Here is a 24743-nt window from a genome sequence, read left to right on the forward strand (position 1 = left end):
AAAATAAAATTAAATTAAATTAAAAAACTCATATCTTATACCCGACCCTTCACATCCACAAATCAAAATGATGATTTCTTTTGCTCATGGAGATAATTTATCGTCGTGTCGTTGGAAGAAATTACATCCACATTTGTTCTACAGCAAAAAAACAAAATGTTTCATTATACTTGCAAAAGAATTGAAATGACCAAGTTAATAATGGAGATAATTTATTGTCATTGGAAGAAATTGCAATGGCACTAGTTCTGTTTTAGCAACAACCTCAAATTCCTGTCGGTATTACCAGTTCTGTTTGTGGTTGATTAAACTAATCTCCTATTCACATTCTCAAGTTGTAAGATATGCGCAAAGATCGAAAGCTCTGTTCATATAAGTATCAATTATTAGTTAGCTAATACACTGCCTAATAATGTACGCAATTCTTTTTTATGAATGAACTTATATGTTGCAAATTTGTTTTAATTTGTGGGTGGGTGTGTCGGGTATAAGATATGAGTTTTTATTTAATTCTATTTTATTTGTGAAGCCCATATCTACATGACATAAAAATTAATTTATTTTGCCATGTCATATTTTTTATTACCAATTTAGCTGGGTGATTTTATAAGAGAAAGGCCTACATGTCAAATTTATTTTTGTATATGTGCTCTACCTACGCATTTATAAATAACTCTTATCTAATTTCTATCAGATGTTGGATTAGATGATATTATGTTAGTAGCAAAACACGAAAACGTAGTAAGTACCACGTTTGGTTAGAAATAATTGTTACAGATATACCAAACACTACCTTAATTATAGAAACACTAATTTTCGGTTAAAAGATCTTGATTCACGTATAAGAACTTTGATTTTCAAGCACTTACCTAATTCGTCTCAGAATAATTCGGAATATCATGTGGATTGCTATTTACGTATCTCTATTGAGATCCTATTCACCTCTTTGAGTGAATCGAGAAATAGATTTGATTGTCTATTTTTTTTATATAGCCATCATATAGTATGAATGAATTATCTGAAGGGATTATCCGTAAAATATATAAATAAATAAAAGGAAGAAAAGAAAGGAATAAGAAGATTAGTGCCGGTGGCTACAATGTTAGCGTTAAGAAAGTTCCCATCGAAATTTTACCAGATTAAAATTTGTTTAAAATAGGAATGTCGTGTTACAAAATTTACTTCAAATATGGGTTGATAGGTTAGCTTCACTCATTAGCCATAACTCAAATTTAGAAGAAATGTGACATTACACATGCATTAACTAGGTACATACCATAATGCTACTGATTTGGTTTGATAAAAGACAATCCCCATGACTTGTTACAAATATTAGATATGTTGAGAAACTGTCCCCGACTCCCCGTAAAGAAATGAATTTTGGGTCTAACTCATCTCAAAAGCAAATTCGTGGCAGAGTTATCAAAGACCATACAAGGTAATCATCCATCCCTTTCATCTGACGCGGAACTCTTCAACATCTCACCTCACGCCCGGGACTCAATATCTGGAGCGCGGACAATTTAATATGGGGGGCCAACATCGATAAACAACAATTGAAATGGATCTTGCTGATCTAATACCATGTAAAAAAAATGACTCTTGTACCTAACTCAACTCCAAAAACTAGTTCATGAGGAGAGAATTGCCCAAGAATATAAAAGGAACCCATCCCTTTTTCATCAAATGTGGAACTCTTCAACTAAATCAACTACTCCATTAGACTTCTCGTACTGACCTACAACTAAACTAATTATTCTACGAAGTTTGTATCAGTAACATGCAATATCAAACACGAAGTTTCTATGTTAAGAAAGTTCTAAATTACCTTTTTGTTTAGTTTATAAACAACGCCAACTACCATACAAACTGACATATCATAATATTATGCATATATGTTAGAAAAATATCAACACAAAAAATTGGATATAAACGTACTCACTGATAAAATCGGATTTCAGACAATAAATGTGTGTTTCGACTTTCGATCTTCATAATTAAGAAATCGATGAAAACATAAGAATGATCTACTCAAATAATTGAATGTTCAGTCAATTATAATTGTCTCTTGTCTGCATATACAATCAAACCTCTCTATAATTGTCATTCGTTATAACAACATTTCACTATAACGGCCTGATTTTCTCCGGAACCGATTTTATTTTCATATTATATTTTACTTCTCTATAACAGCATTCTACCTGTAACAACAATGACATTCAATATAGCGGTACACTTTTTATACAATTACCTCTCTATAACAGTCATACTCAAATATTGCCTAATAACATTTTGTAAAAATGTATATGTATAAGAATAAAATATTAAAATATTTATGGTAATCATCATTAATGTCATGCACATAGAAAATTTCAAGAGACATCGGATGCAGAAGGTGACAACGAAAGTGTTGATGAAGAGCCTCAATCTACTGCTATTTGGGGCGAGATAAAACAGTCAACTATTGAGTTCCTTTTGCTGAAAGTTTGGACAAAACTCTTTGTCAATTGAAGCGTTATATTATTAATAAGAGAATAGAATTTACAAAACAACCTAGCTACAATTGTAGAACTCTTACGTCAACCTTGAAATATTTAAATTCTCAATTAATTTTAAATGCATATGTTCCTTAGATTTTATTTCTTTATCAGTATGGTACAACTAGTTATGGATTTATTTAGTAATTTATTAGTCTTTTTAATTTTTAATTAATGAGGTATAAAAATCAATTGAGATTTTTAAATTAACAAGTATATTGATTTCGTTTATAATCTAAAAAGTATAGAGAAAATAGTTGTTTGCATACTTTTGCTTATAACAGCTAAATGAGATCTAAACATCAAATGACAATATACATACATAACAACACCTAACTATAACAGTCATGGAATTTCCGGACAAACGTTGCCATTATAGAGAGGTTTGACTGTCTTGGTTATTGGGAATCAAATGAATCTCGATATTTGTTTCTGAACGTGCGTTGATCGGCTAGCTAGGTTGTTGCCATGCAATTGTATTACCAGTGTTTTAGAAGGCAATTTCAGGACTCGCCCCGGGGCGGGGCACTGGCAAAACGCCTCGGGGCTTACGTGTGGGGCTTAGTTCCTGTGAGACTTAGGCCCTAAGCGCCTGACTGTACGCCCTAAACACTCCTAACGCCTAACGTTCGGGGCTCGCCTAACAGTTCTTACACAAATTATATGTTAAATTCTTTAATTATAATCGTTGACCCTCATAATTCTTTAACAAATGAATGATACTTAATAGTTTTTCATCTATAGAAATAAGAAGATTAGGTGTAACTCAAATAACAAGTCGTAATATTGCATATTTACTATTTGAGAACATCGTGAGGGTAAATATCACTTAATATTTCTTTTAAAAATACATAGCCGAATTATACATTTTCACTTATCTTTGGTCTTTTGTCCTATGTATCAAAATTGTCATATTTTATTATTTCTCTATTTGAAAGTAATTTTATTTTATTCATGAAGGAGTTACATTTTAATTATAATACTGATAAAGCTTTATTGATTGTTTGCTTATAGGGAGATAAAATGGATAGTTTGATAGTAATATTGTTTCAAGAAATTGTGATTTTTCATTGTTTGAAAGTTAAGAAGTTTGAGTTAATTTGCATTTCATAATAGCTTTTATTTCATTATATTGTTTATACTTGTAAAGTTATGTTATATATAAATACAAATTGTAAGTGGTGTATAATCGATTGCTTTAATTAGTATTTTGTGATCAGGATCAAACACATCTATATATATATAATATATATTATTTTTTCATTTATTTACAGTTTTCTTTTATTTTTTATGAAATACTAAAAATTAAATACCCATGGGGCTTACGCCCTGTGCCTCGGGGCTTACACCTCGTCAAGGCATATGTAAAATGTCCCGCCTTACAACCCCGCCTCTTAAAACACTATATATTACAATCTCAAATTAAGATAGGGTTCTTGATTAAGAGCTTCTTCCTTTTTCTTTTTTTTTTGGAAAGTTACGCAAATGTACAGCTCAAATAAAAAGTTTACGGCGAGCATATTAGATTAAAGTTTCATATCTAAAATCGCCAGATTGCTTAAAAATAAGTGTTGTCTCATTCAGTATATATGACTTTTTTTTAATTTTACTTTTGCATTTCTCAAAAACATACACACCTATTTCTCATGAAATTTAGATACTTTTATTATTATTCTTACACAATTGAACACCTTGTATACATTGTTCTACATACATATACATTGATTATACATGTATATACATTGATATACATATATATACACTGAATATACGTTTTATATAGTGAATATACACTAACGGACCGCAAAAAATACAAACTTTATATAACAAAAATAGAAAGTATATACATATATAAACAAAACATATACAAATCATAATACACCTCATTTATTCTCTTTAAAGTACATCATTTCAACCCAATCATCCATTTTAACACCACAATCTCCATTTATAGTAGACAAACGTCCTCCATTAACGACACCATGAACCCATCTTAGAGTTGCACCAACTTTTCTCTATGTAAACCCAACCAAATAGCCGCAATTGAAACATCACTGCTTCCATCATGAATCGATCCAAATCAATCGTGGCTCCACCATAGCTTCACCCGTAAACCACCCTGAAAGACCACTGGAAGCACCATCAAATTCTATATGGGTAATAGAGATAATATGGGAATGGAGTGATAAAGCCTCCACCACTGCCTGAAAGATATATCTTTTAAAGAATGTCACGGGATAGCGCATATATAAATGGAAGGTTTTCTTTGTACAAAAGTCAATAATATGTGTGCCAAAATCGAATAACGAAAGCATTGACGCATACAAAGATATAATTTCTTCCGCGAAGAGATTACCATGCATGTTTGTTATTTCCATGACATGCACACTTTTTAAACTATCAAATACTGTCTCCTCTTTAAAGACTGTAAAATTGAAGGATTATTTGACTTCTACATGATTTCCATTGACTTGAGGAAATGTCACTGTTTGGGTTTATTGGATTTGGGATTTGTTTGAAGCACATGAAGTGTGTTACCAGTTACCACTTGGCTGAAATTAAAAGGTGTGATACAGTGATTAGAAATGGGCTAGGCGGGTAAATAATAGGGGAATGGCCAAAATTAAAAATCTAGATGCCCGACCGGTCTTTACAAGTAATTATCCCTTTCTTTTGCCGTGGAGTAGGCATATATATATCAATGGGAGAATGTGTGGACCAAAAATAATGGATATTTCATGTTCATTAATGAACTATTCAATACCTACCTCACCACGCACCCCCACCCCGGCCGCCGTTACCCCACTACTCCAACCCCCAGTGCCATTAATTATTGGAAAAAGGGTCAAATATACCCCTCTACTTTAGTTTAATGGTTAAATATACTCTCTATTTGTCAAAGTAGATAAATATATCCCTTCCGTTAAGAAAGTAAACAAATATACCCATCAGTTGACAAAATCCCCAATTCCACCATTAATTACCCGATTTAACTTAAAAAAACCCATGCCCGACCCGTCCCGACCCACAAATTAAATTCTTTCCACCCAAATATACCCACCACCACTACAACCGACCCAACACAACAACCACCACCACTTCCACCACCATCGCCACCACTGTTGAGCACTCCCCCTTCCCCCTTACCCTCTAAACAGTTCCGGCAATAATGGTAAGCTTGTCTACCACTATTTTTCCTTCATTCTCTTTTTTTATCCACCTTAGACCTTGGTTATTAAAAAAGTTAAAGAAAAAATGAAAAGAAATCCTGACGTTTTTCCTGGAAACAGACAAGGAAGTACAAAATAAAAAAAATAAAAAAAATGATTTAAGGAAAAAACAGAAAAAGGTAAAAGAAAGAAAAAGGAGAATATTACAGAAGAATTTTATGCAATTCGATTTCATCAATTTAGGGTTGATAGATTCATTCTTCTTTATTGTGACTGGTTTTCTATACATTCTTTTTAGATTTTAAAGGAGAATAACTCTATTTTGAATGTATTTTAATTTAACTCTCAAACAAAAGGAAAAAGGTTAGGTAAATCTCTAGTTTACATTCCCCGGAATTTTAAGCTAACACTCTTTTTTTTTAGCAAAATGTCACAATGTTAATGACAATTTCAAAGCCATGATTCTTGTCACGAGTCTAGAGAATTTCATAGCTAAATCAAAAAGATCATGTATAACTAATGAACTTAGTTACTTAATTGTCAAAATGAGGATAAAGTCTTTACTTCTTCTTTTCAGCACCTTCGGTGGCCCTCATTTACGGAAAACGCTAGACATCTCCTCTCTCTTCTTCTTTGCCCTCTTGTGAGGACCCAACTTCCTCAGTGGCGCCACCTCCCTTGATGATTTTTGTGGTGATAACGCTTTATTCTCTTTTTCGTATTTTATTTTTCATTTTTTTTCTTGAACAAGTTCACATGTACTGATTTGAATGGCTGTTCTCATTTTACACATTCAATGGTGCGGTGGTGGTGGTGGTTGTGTTGGGTCAGTTGTAGTGGTGGTGGATATATTTGGGTGGAAGAAATTTAATTTGCGGTCAAGGTGGGTCGGGCATAGATTTTTTCAAGTTAAATCGGGTAATTAATGGTGAAATTGGGGATTTTGTCAACTGAGGGGTATATTTGTTTACTTTCTTAACGGAAGGGGTATATTTATCTTCTTTGACTAACGGAAGGGATATATTTATCTACTTTGACTAACGAAGGGTATATTTAACCATTAAACTAAAGTAGAAGGGTATATTTGACCCTTTTCCCTTAATTATTTATCCATACATTTGTTGTTAATGCCCCTCATTTTCCTCCTTAGCATATTTATTTCAATTATTCTAGTTCACAATTTCACAATATCAATATATCTATTCTTTTATAGTTGTGATGTTCGAACTTGTCACACTCCAATTCCACTAAGGTGTGATGGGCACCCGACCCCATATCCGGAGCTGAGCGAGAACCCACAGACCTTTAGGACATACAAAATCTTATTAGGCTTTTAAATCAAATAAAAATAAAATACACCGTATGCTCTCAAAAATATTCTTTTTCGAAGCTTTCCAAATCAAACAGAATTTGTGATCATATAGAATTTAACATATAATACAGAATGACATATCGGCTGATGGAGCCGCTTACACCACTGACATACTATACCCACGACTCTGTCTGCAAAGTCTCTAACATCAATCCAGAAAGCATGCATACAAACTCTGACTCGGCAGCGCTCCAGGAGCAAATGGAGCTTGCCAACTCTGCTGGAACATCCTCTATAATAACTTCACATCATCTGGGTGTACCTGCGCGGCATGAAACGCAGCCCCCGAAGAAGAGGGGATCAGTACGGAATAGGTACTGAGTATGTAAAGCATGAGATATAATAAACAGAATCATAATATGAGCAGGGAGTACAGAAAATAAGTGCAATACCAGGAGTATCAAAATACTCACTCATAAAACATAGGTAATGCAAGTCAGAACATATGCCATATCCGGCCCCATTATGGGACACGGTGGATAGAACGTGGTCGCCACCCCGTCACTGGCGCCACAACACAGCATAACTCCAGAGTAGGGGATATCTCCGTAACATATCATATCATATCATAACATATCAGATGGCCATATCATATCATATCATCAAATATCAGAATATGTGTACATGGCACAGCATACTCCACAACTCATGTACATGTATACCTGCCCCCTCACATCGAGGCACGACGAACAATGCAGTGGAATACGCGTGATAACATATCCTGGCCCGGGCTCAGTGAAGGAAGCATTGAGACATCCACGAGTAGAGTAGTGAGAAACTATATGCATCATAAAATATTTGGAAAGACCCGATAGAATAGTCTGAATGACAGGTCATTTAGGAAAGAAATCAGACAATAGTCATAGTACGTACCTTTCGGATGTTACGACGGATTATGTCAAAGTAGAAATGCTGAGATTATTTGTACATATCAAAATATCATAGGATTCAATGGAATAGTTAAAACAACTATCGTTTAGTAGTCGGAACAATAACCAAAAGTTTTCTTTTAATCATAGTACGAAAATAGGTCAAATAGAACAATACAAGAAGGTTTCGGAAATTGTGGGCCCACCTCGGGTCAAGTCGAGGTGGCGTGCGTAAATTACGGACATTAGGCCTTATGGAGTCGTCTACGAACGTTTCAAGGTAATCCGAGTCTATTTGTAAAAGTTACGAACGTTTTATGGCACAAAACTCTTTTAAAAAAAATAAAAGTGTTTAAGTTATTTTTCATCAAAGCATAGAGTTCACAATTCAATTACATTGAATCGAATAAGGGTCAAAACTATGCTCGGATTTCTAAGAATGGAGTTTTCCCCAAGACACGTATCATAGCCTACTACGACTAGGACATGCCAAAAGAAAGAAAGGTAGGCTTTACATACCTTATTTGCCTTTTACGCTTGTCCAAACTCAAATCCCGTTTCCTCCTAAATCTACAATTGGTCACAATTACCAAATATCAATTATAAGCCTTTAGGAATTAAATCTTAAATTCATACTTGTCTACAGAAATTTGGGCAGCATCTCCCCTATAAATTCAACATCCCCGAGAATCTAACTCGTCCAAAATATCAATAACAATACCAACAACAATACCAACAATATCAACAACCAATTCAAATCGCATTCTAGTATAAGTAGTCTCCTTTTCTACATAATACATTAACTTTCAATCCAACTACGCACCTTCACACCAACATCAACGTTTACATATTCATTTACTAATTCAAAATCATTCAAACATAATTCAAGAACATCTTAAACCATCTACACAATATCCCAACATTTCCACCAAAACCATATTCCACCCAAAACTTTCAACTTCCAACGTGGACTTCCACAACACATTTTTTTATCTTCCAAATTCATGAACCACATTAGGAACTAGCATGTTAACTACATTATTTGCACAAATACAAGAAATGACACTATAGTCACATTAGCTTCCAAATCAGCCCATAACCACTCCAACATTAATTTAAGTTATCAAACTCTCATTTCCATCACAAGTTACATAACCACACCAACTAACATACTACATAGAAATTGTTCCATCCTCCCTACACACTACACACTCTCACGGCCCATTCCCACAACTTCAACTAAAATCATCAAACTTCCATTTTAAATATAGAATCCACAACAACAACAACTAGAATGCTACATAAAAATGAATTCATCTTACCTACACAATACATACATACCCACGGCCCTAGCATGTAAACTTCCATATTTTCATGAATTCAATCCATTTCTACATACTACAACATAAATGAATCCTTCATAACATATAAAAAGGGATTGAATCTTACTTTTCTTCTTAACTCCTTCACTTGACTAGGGTGCGAAATCGATAAAACGAGCGATCTATCTTCCAAAACAACTACACCACGTTGTAGAGGACCCTTGAATTAGTAGGAATACATGAAGAAAATAATTTTTAGAACAAGATTTCCAATGGCTATTTTTCCATAGCCATGGCCGAATAGGCCTCTTGTTCTCTCCCCTCTTCATTTTTTTTCCTCTTTAGTTTCTTGAATCTTCCAAATGAGCATATGAAGAATAAATTCTTCCATGTGCCCTATATATTAAAAGGTCATGTGCATGGCACACACCCATGTGCATAGCACATGCCCCCTTAATTTCTCTCAAGTCTTCTTCCTTTCTTGAATATTCTTGACAAATAATGACCCTTCTCTCTCTTTTATGACTTAAATTTAATTTCCACATGGGCTTGGCCCATGCCTATGGCCGGTTGGGCCCCCTTTTTAAAAAAAAAAATTCAAGCCCAATTATTTCATGGCTAGTTCTTATAATTCATGGAACTATTTTTCACAATTTCAATTTTGCCCTTCACCTTCCTCAATATTTTCACATCAAAAATTTTTATGAACAACTTATGCACCAACCAAGATCAAAATGTAGCCTTGTCCTTTCTTAATGTTTCCACTTCAAAATTTTCATAAACAACTTATGTGCTAAACAAAATAAAAATATGGCCTTGCTTTTTAACTTCCCGCAATTATCTTAAATTATCCGAATGCGCGAAATGCGGGATATAACAGAACTAATTTATATTTCTCCGGTTATTATCTTATTAATTTGTTTTAAAAATAATTTAATTATAAATAACTATTGTTTGTAGTGACAAAATCTTACTCATGCGCATATATGCCATATTGAAGATAAGAAGTTTTAAGAGTCATATAATCACACAAATGTTAGAGCATTTTTAAAATTAAAAGTTTCAAAAAAAAAAAATCTTGAAATTTTGTATTCACTCAGCCTACGTCATATGAATTGAAACAGAAGAAGTACATGTTATCATCAATATTGGATGACAACTACGAACAAACAAATCTAAATTCTTTTTTATTTTTCATCCCCAATAACAGTGGAGACTTCATACTAAGTAGGACTCAAACCTCATACCTCTGATTAAGGACCACTTAACCACAATCCTTATCGGTACAAATCAAAATTCACTTTAAATTTCGGACTTGAACATCATGTTGCTCGTGAAAGTACGGCACGAAGCGAGTTAATTCCCTAAATGATCACCCAAGTTTAGAGAATTGTCTCCAAATATTACTTTTGTTTCTTTTAGGACAAGAAGTCATTCAACTATCACTATTTTCCTCAAAATATACTAAACACATCAAAAGTCTCCTTCTCTCCTATTTGGCATGCCATGTCATTGAAGCCAATTGTTTGAATAATATACCTATTTATTTCATCAAACTCATTTAACCAAATTCACATTTTATACTCAATCAAATATGACCTGATTAAAAACCAGCAATTGAATTGAATTATACTTTCTATTAAGCCACTTTTGCAACTAAGATTCTTTTATCTAAACTTAACTATATTATCTTTCAATTTAAATCAAAATTTAAGTAGTTTTATCTTTCTATTTAAATTCAAATATTTTTAAATATCATTTTTTTTCCAAAACCCTCTAACCCGTTTAATCTGATAGATATTTGTTAAAAAGATTGTTGAAATTACACACAAAGTTTGGCAGTTTTTTTGAACATCTTCTATTGCATTGAAAAAAAATATCTTTTACTATAATTATGGTAGCCTATAGATTTAGAAAAAAAGAAGAAGAAACAAAAGTACTCCCTCCATCCCATATTATTTGGTCACATTAGCAAAAATATATGTCTCAAATTACTTGTTCGTTTATAAAATCAAAATAAAATTAATTAAATCTTTTCCATCTTACCCTTAGTATTACATGTTCTTGAAAATAGTCAACATTGATTAGAATGTATTCATTGGAAAGATAGGAGTAAGGTAGTGGTATACATCTTTTATTTATAATTTGTTAAGGACTGTGTAAAAGAAAAAGTGATCAAGTAATATGAGAGGAATACTTAACAGCTATTTGGGTAAGCACATAAGTATATACATCTTCTATCGCATTGGAATAACAAATCTTATACTAATAATTATTTTACGCTTCGAAATGAAAGAAGAAGAAACAAAGTAATTATTTGGTAAAGAAAAAAATTATATCTAATTAAAATTTAGGTTAAAAAGAAACGGGTCAGCGAATTTGGATTTAAACAGTGAGTTAGTTTATTTTTAAAATTAAACAATAGATGCGATTAAATCATAATAAGTCACGTGACTTTTTAAAATCGAAAAAAAAATGGATCATATTTGATTTGGTTAAATGGCTTTTAATGAGTTAAATAAAATTTAGTCAGATTGTGTTTGACAGACACATAAATTTAGAAATTCTAAGAATAATACTTAATTGAGGTGTCAAAATAAAAAATAAAAAAAAGACAAGCATATGCATTAAGCTTTAGAAAAAATAGGCTTTAAGAATATATCATATTAACCAGGAGAGGATAGAGCTTTTGATAGCTGTAATATGTTTTGAGAAAAAGTGACTTTGTTATTCTAAAAAAAAATAAAAAAATAAAATTGTACACAATTCTCAAACTTGATATCATCCGGGGAATTAACTCGACACGAAGCCAATGATGTCGAGTTCTGTAGCATGCCATGAGCACTCCTTTATACACCGGGCAACAAATAGAGGAATAAAAATCAATTGGTCAATCGTTTTTGTTTCAAGTATATTCATGTAAGGTTCGTGACGCACCAGCTTAACGTCTTGATTTTGCCTCTGTCAAGACTAATTCAGCAGGTTAGCACTCGGACAAAAACGGAAGTTCAAGAGATTATTATTCCACCATTTAATCTTTTAAACTGGAACTAGATGATTGATCAACTACAGCTATTTTACACAGCAAGTTAAAAAGAAACAAAAGGTAAAAGAAGATAGAGACAAACAAAATAAAGCTGAAGAAAGAGAATTATACTCTAAAATCATCATACTTCTTCTGATTACTATTCATTAACATCCTTAATATAAGGCTTTACAAGCTATTCAATATTTCATCATCCATCATTACTCATCAACCACCATACACCAACAACTTAGCACCACAATATTTAACATACTACTTATTCATCAACTACCCTTCCCCTTTACTTCCCATAATAAATACAATAACCCTTACATACTTAAAATCTTAATCCCCAGGCTTACATAAATACACCCTATAGTAAATAAATAAAAACAAAACACGAAGAAATTATTCGCACTTCTTATCTACTAACTTTCTCAAATTTCAGACCTTTTCACTTCTCCATGTCTAAAAAAATTCACGGAGAAAACTGAAATTCCCAAAATTTGAGAATTTAGTGGCGAATACTGATAGATTTATAGTAACTTAATATAGTCAACCTTAAAACTAATTAGACACCGAGGACTCATATATAAATAAGTGGTAATTCGGGTCGGATCCACTATTCGAGTCGGAGCAACCGCCTTAAATCTCTGGTAGCAGAATCATCAAACGACCTAAATTCAACTTGCTTTTTGTTGTTGTTGAAGAAAGAAGGTAAAGGAAGTGATCTAGGTGACGGTGAATTCGAGAAAGCTGACCCGGCATACATGTCGGATCGCCCCACCTGAATCTGTTTGGGCAACATTTCGGGTTGCTCCGGGCCCAATCTTCCTGTCCCGTAAACCGTCAAATCAGTAACCGGTTTCTTCTTGTTACACGACGCCGTTTCGTTCTCCTTACGGATATTTGGGTTAAGAGAATCCAACGACTCGCCTCTTCTCAAAATCATTACTTGACCCATTACGGGTTTCGGTTCCTCAGATCCCCTCGAAATCGACGGCTCAGATTGGTTCTTCACCTTCTTTTTCTCCGTTCTGATGACCGGTTTCCGGTAACCGTTATGATACCCATTTCCGGTTTTCCGGCGATGGAATACCGGTCGAGGTTCCCTGAACCTTTCAATTAAACAATTTTGTGGCCGCAAAACTTCTGTTCCCATTTTTTTTTACTTCTAAAAAATCAAAAAGAAAACCAAAATAAATACCCAAGAAAGGGGCGTTATATAATGGAAATTAAAGAACGAAAAAGGTTTCTTCTTCTGATTCCTTAAGAGAAAGGAGGAGAGAAAATTTCTCTCTCTTTTTTTTTTTTTCTATATTTCAGCTATGTAATTGAGGGATTTTGTTTCAATGAGAAATAGGCATGGGAGATAGATTTATATATACAAGAGGAGAAGAAAAAGCTGATTAGATATGGCGGTTTCCTAGGGGGTTTCTTTATTGATGAGAAGCGCGTTAACCACGCGATATGGAGAGTGCGTGTGGGGTTGGTATTAAGGCATGTTTGGTTGGGCCGTCTAGTTTGATTTTTCATACTATATTTTATATGAGCGGCTGACCTAAGACTGGGCCGTCTAGTGTGGGGTCCAGATTCTTTTTTATTGTTTTGACGGCGACTTATAATCCGTTAGTCTACGCGCTTGTCGTTTTTGGATTACTGTGTGAACGGCGTTAAGTATTTGACGGTGTTATGTCGTGTTAAAAGGGGAATAATTTGAGGGGACCATGTGTTTGGTTTGTGGACATAGTGGATACTTCAAATCTCTTTCCTTTTTCTACCGACTTTAATAAGTAACTTTTATTTAAAATTAAAATTTTATCGTTATTTTTTGTTTTTAATATGAAATGTCATTGTTGGTCTCGGATTGGTTTTTCTTGATATTATCTGCCACGTCACTTTTGAGTAAATTAGGGGCATGTCCTAAATTTCATGATTTGTGAGATGCTAATCGTCTTATCGGGTGTCTGATTTGCAATACTTTTTTTATTTTTTTCTTAAATTTAAATACTGTTTTACCTTACCCAAAATCAGCTCAACAATAATCTACAGCTGTTTTAGAAATAACCCTATTGGTAAAGCAAAGAATAAAATAACTCTCTTTTCTCTCTTTATTTTTGTCGGTCTTTTTTCTTAATTCATTCTTATTTGATGTGAAATATACTTTTTTCTTCTCACATTTGTGGGAAAAAAACTTTCTTCCTCTTTATATTGAATTAGTAAATTTGTTCGCGCTTCATGCGCCTTAAAATACCAGCTCGTTAAATTCGTGAAACAAATTTTTAAATATTCGAGTGCTAAAAAAACCTTTTAGTGTTCAAATTTAAACATATATGTTTTTCAGTTTTAATTCATTTTATTATTAATTCTTAATTTTAATACTTTTCGTAATTTTGGACCGCGTAAGGATTATTGATATCCTGAAGATTTTTTTTTTTGTAATTTAGAACAGCCTAAGAGCTTTAGATTTGAAGATTTTTTATTTTTTTTTGGATCGTTGAAACTGCTCTTTTTTTTTTTTTTTTTTTTGTAAAGAAAGGAAAAAATTCTTTAAGAAAGTTATAGCTCTCTCTATATGTATAAACACGTAATGTTTTCTAGTATATATAAATATATAAAAGGATATATGTTTCAAAAATAGAAAAGTATGTGAGTGTCAACATGATTTTAAACCAACAGAAAATTCATGGCATGTTTAAGATCACAAATTTTAAAAATATATTACAAAGGAAGTGGAATTCATCTCTACAAAATATGTTTTTACATGACTTGACTTAAATTCTCATTCTCTAAGTGTCTTCTCGGAGGCTTGGAGCCATCATCTTCATCAAGCATTCTTGGATGACTTGGTACCTAAAGATGCTTGGGAATGCCTATCACCATCTTCCCTTTAGCGAATTCAAGTCATGCCAAGTCATCTAGTTATAGCTTATATTGAAATTGTAAATTCTCTATTAAGTTTTTCAAAAGTGAACAATGTACAATCTAGTTGAATTCAAATGCAAATGGCCACTTAGGAGGCGGCGCTCAAAAGTACGAAAGAAGTTGTTTGATATACATTCAACTTCCAGCTGATAAGTAATGTATTGATTAGTGAGAGTAATGAAAAATAAAGACTCATAATTGAATGGGAATGTAAATACTCACAATTTAATGGCAATTAAATGCACAAATGGAAGAAACTGTTTCATAACTTCTTCTATATGGCATGCTTGGAAGAAGAAAAAATGTCAAATTAAAAGAGTTAAAAGGGGTGTCTTTTGAGATTTTCTAATATAACACATAAATGGAATTAAAATAAAAAAGGAATTAGTGAAAAGGTCAAAAAATAAATAAATAAAAGACAATTGTATTTGCTAGCCAAAAAGAGGTGTTACGTCACATTTTTTATTTCTAGCTTTATATGGAGTACATATCTATAGATAGCTAAGGAGGCAGATCGGGGGGAAAGTTATTTCACTTCTCTAATCCTTTCTCCTATGAGTTATATTAGTAAGCTTTTGGACATATACAATATGCGATATCTGGAAAAAAGTATTTTTAAAAAAAATCAAGTTGTGCTTTGACATGCATTTAATCGGAAATTGTTTTTACAAAATTGTGGTTGGAGAAAAATTAACTTGAATAATTGGTCAGGGTCATTTTCTCAAACTTGAAACTCACTATCAAAAACAATTTCAGAAATTCAATCTAATATATAACCAAAAGTTAATTATTTTTTTTTAAAGTGAAAATTTTATACGAATAAACAGGCGATATCATACACCAAACTCATAATAGCAACAAAATTATTAGAATATCATAACATGATGGGACAAAGAGAGACTATTCTCACACAAAAAATCTTATATAAAGTTAAATAATAATAATTAGTATTATCATAAAAAATAATTATTTTCTTACCTCTTCATCTCGAAAGCCTCCAATCTCCATAGTCATTAGCCTCGGGGGATTTTTGATGTCTAAAAACTAAGCAAAAATTAAAAAGGATGAACATATATTGACAAAAAAAAATCAGAAAATTAATCTAATATATAACCAAAGTTTTTTTTCTTTTTTTTAATATGAAAACTTCATACGAACAAACGGCAGTAAAGTACACCCAACCCATAATAGCAACAAAATTATTCGAATATCATAACACGAAGAGACAAAGCATTGACTATTCTCACATTTTTTTTTAATATAAAGTTAAATAATAATAATTTATAAAAAATAATTATTTTCTTACCTATTCATCCCGAAAGCCTCCAACCTCTATAATCATTAGCATTGAAGGAAATTTCATGTCTAAAAATAAAGAAAAAGCTAAAAAGGATGAACATATATTGACAATGAGCCTGTTTGGATGGGCTTATGCTTATAAGCCGCAAACAGCTTATAAGCTTAAAAAAATAAGTTGGGGTAGTCTAACTTTTTTTTTTTGGCTTATAAGTTGTTTTCAGCTTATAAGCTGCTTTAGATAAGCTAAATCAAATGAGCCCAATTATTTTTTTGAGCTTATTTTAAGCACAAAATGACTTTAAGCTGGCCAGCCAAATACTCAAAAAAGCTGAAAACAGCTTATAAGCAACTTATAAGCCAATTCAAATGGGCTCAATAAAACCACAGAGAAGAGGAAAGATCTTACCTCTTCTCTCAAAAGCCTCCAACATCCATAGTCATTAGCCTGGGGGAATTTGATGTCTAAAATTGAAACAAAAGTTAAAAAGGACGAACATATAATGACATTAAAACCACAATGAATAGGAAATATTAAAGTGGTCAATGTTGAGAATTCAATTTTATAACGTTAGCAATGTGTAAGAGTGAAGTAGTGAATGTTGAGACATTTATTCCTATATATTTTATTTTATAATAAAATACAAAGAAAAATAGAGAAAATGCCAAAAAAAAAAAAAAAAAAAAGATAAATACCAATGGAGGCCATAGAGAGGTGCCACATAGAGGTGTCAAAATGGGCTAGCCCAGCCCAACCCAGTCCAGCCCTAAAGGGCCAAAGAATTAAATGGGCTAGGACGGGCTGACCTTTTTAATTGAAGGGCCTGCAAAATGGCAGCCCAACCTAGCCCTAAACGAGTCGCGGGCCAGCCCTTTTAGTTTTTTCATCTTCTGAAATAACATTTTTTAAGTGAATTTTGGTACAATTTGAACATAAAAATTTTGTAAAATAGAATCCTCTACCACCCATTCTTGCGCAAATCCATATCATAGAAGAAAAAATTCAAGAGAATGAATATAAATTATTATTTTTAATCACAAATTCAGATCACATTCAAAAGAAATTAAACATAATATAAATTCTAAGACTAAAAAGTATTACTCCAGTTTCTAATTACTACTTAGTATTAAGTATATTCTTTTTTCTCATTAATTTTTATCTTTTTGTTTAATTACTTATATTTTTTTACAAAATTAATTAATTTATTATTCTTTTCTGGCCTCAAGGGCTGGCTTCAGCCCAACCCTTGAGGCCGGCGGGCCAAGAGAGGCTGGGCTTTTGAGCCTCACTTCTATATGGGTCAAAGAAATCTTAGCTCAACCCTACTTAAATAAAGGATTGGGTTGGGCTGGCCTCGCAGGCCAAGCCTATATTGACAGGGGCAATTCGTAGAATTGCCCTTCTTTTGAGGTGGTCTTTAAATTGTGCCCCTCATATTTGAAATCTTTAAGTTTTGCCCTTCGACTAAACCCCATGGGTTGCAGGTTCGAACCACCACACAGTCAAAAATTTTAAAAAAATTTGCAAGGCAAAGTTTAAATTCGCTATGCCCCCATCGGCATACACTTGTGAAGGAATTACGAAAGTTATGCTGGACCCGGCATACTTATGCCTTATGGGCAGACTTGGCATAAGTATGTCGGGTCCGGCATAACTTTGGTAATTCCTTCACAAGTTTATGCCGGATCCGGCATAAAAGTTTGCCCATTAAAAGTATGCCCCCAACGGCATAAACTTATTAAGGAATTACCAAACTTATGCCGGTCCCGGCATACTTATACCCTATGGGCAGACTTGGCATAAGTATGCCCGGTCCGGTATAACTTTGGTAATTCCTTCACAAGTTTATGCCTGATCCTGCATAAAAGTTTGCCCATTAAAAGTATGCCCCCACCGGATGAGGGTACCTAGGATTGTCCCCCTTTCAATATTATTACAGAACTAAAAGGCTTCATGGTAAAAACTTTGTGCGTGGCCTCTTTCACTCATCGTCATGCAAATGCTGTCAACAATTATCATAGTGTTAATACTCATGAAAAACTAGGCTTAGATATAATGAAACAAAATCACGACAACTACTCTTTTCTAACAATACCCCATAATATATTAACAAGAGCAGTTATAATATATCCAATATAGGAAATGTAGCAAAGAAAGTCTTTAGGCCACATTGACACAAAAACCACTTGAATTTTAATAGAGCATTTTGATGTCACTAGAAATTTGTAAAAAGTTGACATGAGATCTCAAAGTTATGCCAGATCCGACATAAACTTATAAAGAAATTACCAAAGTTATGCCGGACTCGGCATACTTATTGCAAGTCTGCCCATAAGGCATGAGTATGTCGGGTCCGGCATAACTTTGATAATTCCTTCATAAGTTTATGCCGGGTCCGGCATACACGCGACCCAAACCTTGCCTTCTAGTCTTTTTTTTTAATTTATGCTTGAGCGGGGATTCGAACTCACAACTTCATGATTTCTGCGTGAACGCTCAGTGTTGCAATGCGAAGGGCAAAAATTAAAGACCAGCAATATGAGGAGCATAATTTAAAGACCACAAATATGAGGGGTAAAATTTAAAGACCACCCTAAAAGAAGGGCAATCTGCGCAAAAAAATGTATTGACAGCTCTAGTGCCACATAGGATTGTCTATGTCTACCTTTATATTATATATAGATTGTATATTATTAGGCTAGTAAATAGCTAGCAAAAGGCAGTGACCTTGCGTACATGAGAATTGGGCCCTTTGCAAGGCAAAACGAGTCAATCTGTCCCCCTTCCCCCTCGAGATATACATGAGGCCTAATTCAAATCTTGCAGCGTTGATTCGGTAGTTCTTTTTTAATTTTATTTTACTTGTTCTTGGTCAATATTGTTCAATTTTTACCAACATAGGTAAGTTTGAAGCTAAAACAAAATATGTTTTAGTGTGCTTCCTCTATTTTAAGGAGACTTTTATAAAGATATACTAAAATAAATTTTATCAGAATCCATAATATTATTTTATTTGCAAAACATAATTACATGTTAGCCTTCGAGTGCATCAAAAAAAGGATACAAAGCCCAAAATACGAGCTTAAAATGAAGGACCCCTTACTTCAAAAAATATTGGTTGGTAATTAATTGAAAATATATTTGAAAACTAGCAATTAGAACTAGTAACTAGAGGTCCTTTCTCATTTTTTGGGATAGAATTCTCTATTTAAAAAACATTCTGTAATTTTAGCTTCTCGATTGGGTCCGAGCAATTGTTGACCAACATTTTCAATGGTATTCGATCACCCTTTCGTATGAGGAAAAAAATACGATTGATAATGTCTTGGTCAATTTTTAAAAATGAAATAATCCCTGTCTAAATTAGTTTGTATGTTGAATAAAAATTTGACTTTGAATAAGCGAAAAATGACAAATAATTGGGACTAAAGGGGACCCGGAACTTTTTTAACCCCCAAAAAAAAAAAATTGGAACCAAACTAACCCGTTAAAAAAAAAAAAAAAAAAAAAAAAAAAAAAAAAAAAACCAAAGTAGGCTTCACGCACAAATTCTGTGCGTGAAACCCTCTTTCCCCCTGACCCCAACCTTTATTCTTTGGAAATCAAACTCAAAATTAAGCTTTTTTCCGTACTTTGACCGAATATTAGTCACGTTTCAAAACACTGGAATATAAATATTTTATATAGAACTTAATATTTTTTTTAGTGTACAATAATATCGGCTCATTACATCAAGTATACATATACATTTGGATCGTCGTTTTAGGGGTTGTAAAATGCTTCGAAGTACGTTTGAAAACTTGTTATATTTAGGTTTAAGTGTCATATTTTATAGGGTTTTGATTAATCTCTTTTGTTTTACTCCCAAAGGTATGAAAGTACTTTTTTGGTTCAAGAAAGATAGAAAAGAAAAAATTACTCTGCTTTATATTGGGTTTTTTTCTTTCTTTTATGTCTTTTTTATTTTGTTATTGTATTGTGTAATCCGCACCTTTTGAATGTGCAAAAATAAATAAAATATTTAAAAATAATTTATCCAATACGAGAGGTTCATAATAATTGAAAAATATTTCATTCCATTAGCAACGAAATACATCATTAAATTACAATATACTTAAACAAAACAAAAAAAAAAAATCAAGTTCTAAACACTCTTCTACTTCCAGATGTGCTGCCACCACGGAAGTTTTGCCCACATGAACGCTTATCATGCCCAAATTGCTTACATGTCGAACACTTGCGAGAGTAAGTCTTTTCGCTAACATCTATTTGATTGTGATAACAGGTTAACTTATTTTTTCCCAATTTACGGATATACTTCTTGTTCGCAACCATAGAAAACGGCGCGGCTGGCCAATAAGCTTGATTACCAATTACATTTCTGGTCATTCTCTCAAAGCACTTGACTGCATTAGAACATGGCATGTGGTACGTTTGTCACTTACCACAAGTGCATGATTTTGTACGCTCAGTAACGATATGTTTGTTTCCTCATTTACCGTCGTAATAACTCGTTCTAACTTCATACACTCGTTCAACCGTGTCATACTTGGTCATTTGGTGACCCTCTGCCTTTCTTCTATGGTGCTCCATCTTTTTGTAGGGCTTTGGCATCCATGTTCCGTCCTCAGCTAATATGGCTCTGGCCTGCCTTGTCCTATCCGCAAATCGCTCCACGACCTACTTGAAAGTTAGTCTTACCATTGCGGTGACAAGTAGTCCTTGAGTAGATCTGAGGAGTCCATTGAAAGACTCCGAGCTGTTCGTTGTGAGCATGCCCCATCTTCTTCCTCGATCATCATAAAGCGTCCATTTTTCAACTTCTAATTTCATCAACCAAACGTATGCCTCTTCACTCACTTCCCTTAGCAACTCCATTTTTGCAGCCCATTTTCTTTGTTGATGCTGCATCACAACCCCCCACATCAATTTGTTTATAGTGTCATTTCCAAACTTGGTTTGCAAATTAGTCGTTGAGTGCCTTAAACAATATTGATGGTAAGCATGTGGAGGCTGCCACCCTTCCAAAGTACGCATATTGTGCAATATGCCTCTATGACGATCCGATAGGACACATATGCCCTGACGACCCTTAATAACATGAGTTTTCAAATGAGTCAAGAACATTCCCCATGTCTCGTTGCTCTCGTTGGCGGCAATTGCCAAAGCAAGAGGGAATATTGACCCATTGGCATCCATAGCTACTGCAATTAGGAGCTTAATGTCATATCAGCCATATACATGTGTCCCATCTATCGATATCACATTCCGGCAGTAAGCAAAACCATCAATACTTGGTTTGAATGCCCAAAAGACGAAGTCGAAAATTCTGCCCACTAAAAGCCGCTACTGTACAATAGTGCCAGGATTAGCATGTTGTAGAGCCGCCATATACACCTGCAACGCCCGAAAAGAGGATTCTCAAGTTCCAAAGATCATCTCAAAAGCACGTATACGCCCGAGAAATCCCTTTCTCTTGCTTATGATTTTACCATATTTGGAGTGGACCATGCTAATACAAGTTTTGATGGGCGTCCTGCATAAGTTTAAACAAACAACATTTAACAATGATATTTTAATTGCTATAAGATATATAATGTACTAGGTCAGTTAAGTTACCTTGGAGTTTCCTCAATGTCTTTAAGTAACACATGAGCAATCAGGTTTATATCTAAATTAAAATGATCCGCTCGACTTTGTCCCCCATATCACAAGTGTGCTTTGGATGGAATTTTGTGATTTCCCACAGACCATCAGGCTTAACAATTCCACGAAGCAACCACCGACAGCCTTGAGTCTTTCGCTTACAAACCAGCCTCCATACCGATTTGGTTGAGTCATAAACCTTAAACTCCCTCATATCCTTTATAAAAAATATTTTGACAGCCCGTTGCAATGCCTTTTTTTTTATGCGAACATCATTCCCTTTGCAAGGATGCATTCATCAGTCATGAGATTTTTTGGTTTAATCCACGTTTATCATCATCTTTTGTGAAGACAAATGCATCATCACGACCTTTTAGACTGTCAAGATATGGAATATAGTCAGAATGCCACTGCATTGGGCTGTCAGGAATTAGGTTTTCCGCCATCGGAGGTGGTACGTGGTAGTGAGTTAGTTCTGGGGACTAAAATGCGTATCTTGTTCATCCCCTTCACTATCTTCATCATCGATTACCTCTGCATTATTAGTTGGTTCATCTCCATCACTCTCTGATGTATCCACATAACTTGGACAATCAGTGCCATCTAAGAAAGGCCTCCTCCTACAAGATAAAAAGCATATGTTATATATATATATATATATATATATATATATATATATATATATATATATATATATATATATATATATATATATAACATCAAAGTGATGGACCTACACATATTGAAAATGAGCATGGTGTGGAGAATGACCAAACTGAGAGGACTGCCCAACATCCACAGTTGGTACCACTGGCGAGTTTTGATAATAATCAGTTGCACCGAACTGAGAATTATTATAATAATCAGCTCCACTGAACTGAGAGTTTTGATAATAATGAGCTGCTCCACTAAACTGAGATGATTGCTGACGAGGCCAAACTGCATAAGAAAATTCGCTCGTACTCTGTCAAATTCTAATATAGTGTAAGATATCGTCCCACAGAGATTGGAACCACCTAGGCTACAAATGTGTATTGTCTTGGGTACTATTTGAGAGAATCAAATTGATAAAAGGAGAGGTTTTTGAAATTATAAATTACAAAAAATAAAATAAGCAACTTATTAGAAAATTTAAAAAGAAAAGAGTTGGGAGTCGTTGAATCCACTTGGTATAATTATAATAAAATCTCATTCTATTAAATTCCACAAAAGAATAGAAAAACTTATTTGACTTGATTTGTGTTATGCGGAATAAAGACCTTTTGCGATTAGCCCTTGAAATCACTAAACTCATTTGAGTCAGTCCCTCCGCGAGAATTAGAACTGAAAGAAATAAGATAGAGACCCCTCAAATCATTAAACTTATTTGAGTCAATCCCTCCGTGAGAATTAGGACCGAAAAAAATAAGATAACAATTTTAAACCAACAAAATTATTTGAATTAATCCCTCCGTGAGAATTAGGATTGACAGAAATAATATTGAGATTTTTGAATCGATAAACTAGCTTGAATTAATCCCTCCGTGAGAATTAGGACTAAAAGAAGTAAGATCAAAGATTTGAATATCAAGACATGAAAAAATTAAAGTAAAGATAATATTATAACATCATACCAAGCTTCTTCAACTATCCCAACAAAAAGAAACTACTCCATTAAGGAGTATGTAAGAAAGAAATTAAAAATAAAATACTACTCCTACAAATATAAAATGAAGAGAAATAGAGCAAAGACTATTTCTTATGTCTTTCTCAAGATTGGATTCTATTATCTCCTTTGTAAGCAAAGTGATGCTTCTATTTATAGGAGAATGTAGTGTCTCCCCCTACGAATGCATTCTTTGAAGCAGTGCTCGCATCCGTGACCTTACTTAATGGGTGAGAGTATGACAACGGTAGTCACACCCGTGAATTTTGCAACTCTTTTCTTGATGCCCACAGTTGACGGGTGTGAGTATGAAGCGGCAACACCCGTGAATTTCAACACTTGACGGCTGTGAGTATGAAGCGGTGACACCTGTGGATTTTAACACTTGACGGGTGTGAGTATGAAGAGGTGACACCCGTGGATTTCAGCACTTGACGGGTGTGAGTATGAAGCAGTGACACCGGTGGATTTCACAACTTCTCCCAATGTGGACTTTTGTAATTCCCACATGTAAAACTTCACGGTTATGACTTATGAATTCGTGGTTGCACCTATTGAATTCTTTGCTTACTTCTTTGACAATTCGTTTCTTCTCTATTCTTCTGCAGTACTCTTCTTCCTGTAAAATTCTGTCAGAAAGTATGAGAGAATAAGATATAATTATTCATGTTTTATTTTAAAACTTATTTTTTTATGTATAAAATTACATGAATAATTTACATCCATCAATTGCCCAATATTACTCGTATCAGGTCTATAACCCCTACAAATATTTAAAAATGGTTATTTACCAATACATACAATAAACACGTGCTACTGCACAAAATAATAATATAAGAATGCATATTTACCAAGTTTGATTAAATTGTTGGGTAAGATTTTCCAGCGGCACCTGGCTACTCAAAATGTCCTCGTAAGAACTAATATCTCCATAA

At 33.6% G+C, this 24743-nt stretch overlaps 1 protein-coding gene and 1 long non-coding RNA gene across 2 annotated transcripts; both read right to left on the reverse strand.

Annotated features, from left to right (window-relative positions):
- Positions 1-6997: 6997 nt before the first annotated feature.
- On the reverse strand, positions 6998-11558 carry LOC132599863 (uncharacterized). Its single transcript, XR_009567049.1, has 3 exons — positions 9398-11558; positions 8468-8518; positions 6998-7341 (listed from the first exon to the last, which is right to left on the reverse strand). It is a non-coding gene; the product is annotated as an uncharacterized LOC132599863 (long non-coding RNA).
- A 1359-nt stretch (positions 11559-12917) lies between these two features.
- LOC132644257 (uncharacterized) lies at positions 12918-13457 on the reverse strand. The gene has a single exon (XM_060360837.1). The coding sequence runs from the start codon at positions 13455-13457 to the stop codon at positions 12918-12920; it is 540 nt and encodes a 179-aa protein (XP_060216820.1).
- Between the last annotated feature and the right edge of the window lie 11286 nt (positions 13458-24743).

The sequence above is a fragment of the Lycium barbarum genome, chromosome 6 (assembly GCF_019175385.1).
Source record: "Lycium barbarum isolate Lr01 chromosome 6, ASM1917538v2, whole genome shotgun sequence".
Lineage (NCBI taxonomy): Eukaryota > Viridiplantae > Streptophyta > Magnoliopsida > Solanales > Solanaceae > Lycium > Lycium barbarum.